The 4,774-nt window shown below is 48.5% G+C and overlaps 1 protein-coding gene across 1 annotated transcript; it reads right to left on the bottom strand.

Annotated features, from left to right (window-relative positions):
- Window positions 1-1,096: 1,096 nt before the first annotated feature.
- HAND2 (heart and neural crest derivatives expressed 2) lies at window positions 1,097-3,996 on the bottom strand. Its single transcript, XM_030564248.1, has 2 exons — window positions 3,448-3,996; window positions 1,097-1,714 (listed from the first exon to the last, which is right to left on the bottom strand). The coding sequence occupies exons 1-2, from the start codon at window positions 3,994-3,996 to the stop codon at window positions 1,616-1,618; spliced, it is 648 nt and encodes a 215-aa protein (XP_030420108.1). The 3' UTR covers window positions 1,097-1,615.
- Between the last annotated feature and the right edge of the window lie 778 nt (window positions 3,997-4,774).

Raw genomic sequence — 4,774 nt, 5'->3', positions numbered from 1 at the left:
ATACAGTAGGAAGTGTGCAGTCCTCAGAACGCTGCAATACACTCAACATTTGCTTTGGTTGGACTGGCAAGGTGAATAGTCAATTTCGAGGAGTGGTGATGGACAAAGACGGTAGTTTTTAACTGTTCAGATACAAAGGATGGAAGATGGGATTGAGGGAAACAATTTTACGTATTAAAAGTAAAGGGGCCAAATCGCAGGCAGTTGCTAGCCTAGAGACAGGAGAGGATAAAAAAAGATGTGCTCACTCTGGCAGGCTGGAAACGTACGGCCCAGGAGAACGTTGGGAACCACAAGGTTAACATTAAGTTCATTGCATCTCATTGTAAATTTTGTTTTTCCTTCCAAATTCCTTGCCTTGTTCACTGTTTCTTACTGGACGTAAAATTACCCGTTACATAATCACTTATAGCAAAGCTCTAACCTTCCTTTGCGGACCCTCAGTCTTAGCCCACTGAGGTGGCTGGAATCAAAGTTAAGAGTCTTCTCTATATAACCCCACACAATATCTTTCTCGTTCCGGGCTTCGCGTGCACTCACCTCGGGAAAACAGATAACTAGCTCTGGTTGCAGGAAATAAACGCCAAGAAAGATTTAATCAAGTCACAACACTTCTCTCCCTCACGCACACTTTTAATTTACAATTTTAATATCCAAACTCCTAAAATTATATTTCAAGTGACTCGTGATTCAAGAACTCTGATTAATGTAGGAATGTTGTCTTTCTTAGGAAAACATGCATATCAGTCATTCTGATTTGATCAAGGTTTGTACGTATGTCCATTTCCCGTTAGCATTAAATCTCATGCCTGGCAAACACTACAAGGAATTCATATTTAGAGTAACTGTATTTTTTCCCTTTAACACGCGCACTGCTGGTAAGATCCTTTCCCGCCCCCTCTTTTCATTCGATGACTTGCTTAAAAATAAACTTAGAGGCAATCTTTATAATTTAGTTTACTTCTGAATATCTTAAATATTATGAAAACTATAACAACGTTGTTATTTAAAAACATTTGAGGTATAAAACATAAAAAGATTTTTTTTGTAAAAAACACACACAGTGGTTTATTGAATACTTACAACGTTTACACCTTCAATATTAATTAAACTCCACTTTTTCCCCCCTTATGGACGGAAGTGCACATAACAAATAGCTGCTGAAAACATTTTCAAATACTGAACGACCACAACAAAATTACCATAGTAAATACCAAGCCAACTGAAACATTGGTGCAACTGTTTCTGTTGAAATATAATTTTATAATCCCATGAATATTTATATCCAAAAGGCCAAGTATTAAAGATACACTTCACATACACACTAATGCCAGGGAGTCTTTTCCCCCCTTTCTTTTCTATTTTTCCCCGTGTGTTCTATACAAACAGAGAAATAACATTCACGAAACTATTGAGACGACATTACCCCTTACCAAGCTGGAGTTTCCTCTTCATATTAAAATATGGAATGCTTTTCTTCGAATATCCACATTTTGGGGGGTGGGGGAGAAATTGCACATAAATAAACTGGATGATTCCAAATACAAAAAGTCCTCAGATCAAATCTCTCTAATGAGTCTAGGAGATTTCCTTGAGTTCTTCAGTCTTGCAGCGCTCATTGCTTGAGCTCCAAAGCCCAGACATGTTGCGGCCAGCCAGTCCTCCCTTTGGTTTTCTTATCGTTGCTGCTAACTGTGCTTTTCAATATTTCATTCTGGGAAGACAGCGTGCAAAAAAAGAGAGAAACAAAGCAGAAGTTTAGAAATTATTTTCTTTTACCTTTCGTAACCTCCGCCACCCACTCCTTGTCTTCTTCCCCCTCAGAAGAGGGAAATCCAAAGCTAGCGACAGAAATCGACGAAGATCTATGCAGGGTCCTGCAGAGGCCTCCAAGCTACAGGACAAACTTTCGGCTAGAAAGCTTGACAAACAAACGCCCGTTTACGGGCTTTTCGTAGAAAGCTGCGGGTACTGTAACCCCTCCCCCCACACACACCAGTTTATATGTTTCACATTCTTTGCAAAATAGCGACTGTGCTGTTATTTTGCACCGATCGCGATCGTGGCAAGAGCGGCTCATTTCCAAACGTAAACAAAGCTTCTTCGGGTTAAAAAGCCACCTACAGCAACAGCCAGAATAATCACAGCCTGCTTTTCATTGTGGGCTTCTTCAGGGTTAAGCGGCCCTCCCCGGTCAGATCTCAGGAGTGTATATTTTATTTCAAATATAAATTACATTTATATATCATAAGGTATACACACACACTTGAGGTTTCAGTGGAACATTAACTTATAAGAAGACCCGAATTACAAGCAGGTCAACGATGAACATTCTAGCTAATGTCAGCATACCACTAAATAACACCATTGTCAATACATTATAAGTGCACATCCATTCATACAAGGCCCGATCCTGTTGTGTTCATTGAAGTCAAATCCCTATTGAAATCAGTGGGAATTTTGCCTGCATAAACCATTAGGCCTATACCAAGAGTTAACATCCACATAAAAAATCACTTCGCCTTAAATTAAAAGAAAAGAAACAAACAAACAAAAACAAAAAAACCCAACCCAAAACCCAACAACAAAAGCATAAATCACAATCAAGACTAATCTACTGTGAACCTGTGGGGCTGTGCATTATTTGTCAAGGATTTAAAACTGTGCTGGAGTTAAATTCAAGTGGTACATGCCTTCCCTATGAGCAATGTTTCTTTTATTTGAACAGATTGCAGGGTGCTTCTGCTTTATGAAAGGTTTGCTTGTGGACAAGACAGAATTATTATTAGAAATTGCAATTCAAACAACACTGTGGGAGGAATGGAGTAGAGGAGGTACTGAAGGGATACTAATGTAAAATAAACTATACAAAACCATATTTCATGATTAAGACATTCGTGTGCAGCTGCAAGGAATGGTTTAACTATTATAATCTGACCCTACACCCGAGTTTGCTACAAGCTATATCAATTCTGAAATATTTCTATCACACAGCAGATGCCAGTTTCCCACCCCAATACATTTAAATTTTAAAATCACCCCCGGTCACTTGGAACAGCTCCTGCACCGAAGTGAATTGAGTCTTAACTTCCCTTTATCAGTGATAACATATATTACTATGGGTACATCCATTTATGCAGATGATAGGTACGCGTACATGTACACACCATATATCATACTCGAAACCCCGTAAACATTCATTCACAGCCATTAACTGAGGCACACATCAACTTTCCTACACGCAGCGCTAGTATATTGGGGCGTGTGTGTGCTGTGTAACACCATGATGTATTTAATTTGGGATCCATTCTGTGGGATCTGGAATGGAGCCTGGGTGACCTAGCAGCCTCTCCCCAAGCCAGCTGTGCCCAACACATCCGGAAGAAAGGACGAGCCCAGAGTAATCCCTCGCAAACAACAACAGCCTCCCCCTGTGGATGTACTGACCAGCTCTTTCTTCCTCTTCTCCTCCTTCACGTCTGTCTTCTTGATCTCTGCCTTGAAGGCCTCCGCCTCCCCGTTCTGATCGTCCTTGGCTAGCAGGTCCATGAGGTAGGCGATGTAGCTGGTGGCCAGGCGGAGGGTTTTGATCTTGGACAGCTTGGTGTCGGCGGGCACGTTGGGGATGCACTCGCGCAGCTCGGCGAAGGCGCTGTTGATGCTCTGAGTCCTGCGCCTCTCCTTGCGGTTAGCCGTGCCCCGGCGCTTCACCGGCCGCGGCCCCCCGAGCCCGGGCGGCCCGCTGCCCGGCGGCCCCCCGCCGTAGTGGGAGTGGTCGATGCCCGGCGCGCCGCTGGCGTACTCGGGGCTGTAGGACAGGGCCATGCTGTAGTCGGGGGGCGACATCTCCGGGTGGCTGCTGATGAGCCAGCCGTGGAAGTAGGGGTTCTCCTCGTGTCCGCACCGGCTGGCGGCGGCGGCGGCTGCGGCGGCGGCGAAGGGGTAGCCCTCATGGTGCACCACGGGGTGGTGGGGGAAGCCCCCCACCAAACTCATCCCCGAGCCCTCGCGCACCCCACCCCCGCCCCGGGACCAAGCCTCCCCCCTCCCGGCCTGCTGCCTCAACCCGCCCTTCGCTGCGGCCGCTCCCCCGCCTCTTCTCAGCGCCTCTCCGGCCGCCGGCTCCCCATAGGGTGCTGCAGAGTCCCGCTCAGAGCCAGCGCGCTCCCCGGGCCCCGGGCGGCAGGCGCAGGGTCCCCCGGCCGCTCATGCGGCGCGTCTCCTCCGCGCGGGGCCTGGCGCTGCGGCGCGCCCACAAACTGGCTGGAGCCCCGCGCTGCCTCCTCCGCGCCGCGGCCCCCGGCTCTGCCTTCACCGCCGCGGGGGGGGTGTGACACGCACCCGCCCGGCCTCCAGCAGCGCCCCCGCACTGTCGGGCTCCGGCGCTGGCCTTGCGCATGAAAGGCTCTGGTAAGGTTCCGCTCCCCCTTGGCCGGAGGCTGCTCACTGGGAGCCGAGCGCATCCATCCGCCTGGCCTGCCCCTCTCCTGCTCGCTCGGGGGCTGGGGCACCGGGCAGCCCGCTGGCCCGCAAGCAGCTCGAATTCCGCCCCGGTTGGTGGCGATGCAGAGGAGGAAGGTGGCGGCGGCGATTCCCCCAGGCTTGGCGCTGCGCGGGGCACTGGCACAATTTCCCAGCACGATCTCCATGTACAGCTACATCTTTCGGGCAGCTCGTGTTAATATATGTCGTCAGAGGCTTCCTCCGCCAATCCCGCGCGGCAGGGGCGGGGCCCTCGGCGCTCCTCAATAAAACTTTTTGATGTTCGCGTTGC

The sequence above is a fragment of the Gopherus evgoodei genome, chromosome 5, assembly GCF_007399415.2.
Source record: "Gopherus evgoodei ecotype Sinaloan lineage chromosome 5, rGopEvg1_v1.p, whole genome shotgun sequence".
Classification (NCBI taxonomy): Eukaryota; Metazoa; Chordata; order Testudines; family Testudinidae; genus Gopherus; species Gopherus evgoodei.
This window is presented reverse-complemented; position numbering and strand designations above follow the sequence as displayed.

What these genes read in the sequence shown, in the direction of transcription:
- HAND2 (XM_030564248.1), bottom strand. Translation starts at nt 3,996, where the DNA reads ATGAGTTTGGTGGGGGGCTTCCCCCACCACCCCGTGGTGCACCATGAG. An exon ending in AGAAGAGGAAGAAAGAGCTG is followed by an intron (nt 1,715 to 3,447) that starts GTCAGTACATCC and finishes CTGTCTTCCCAG; the next exon opens with AATGAAATATTGAAAAGCAC.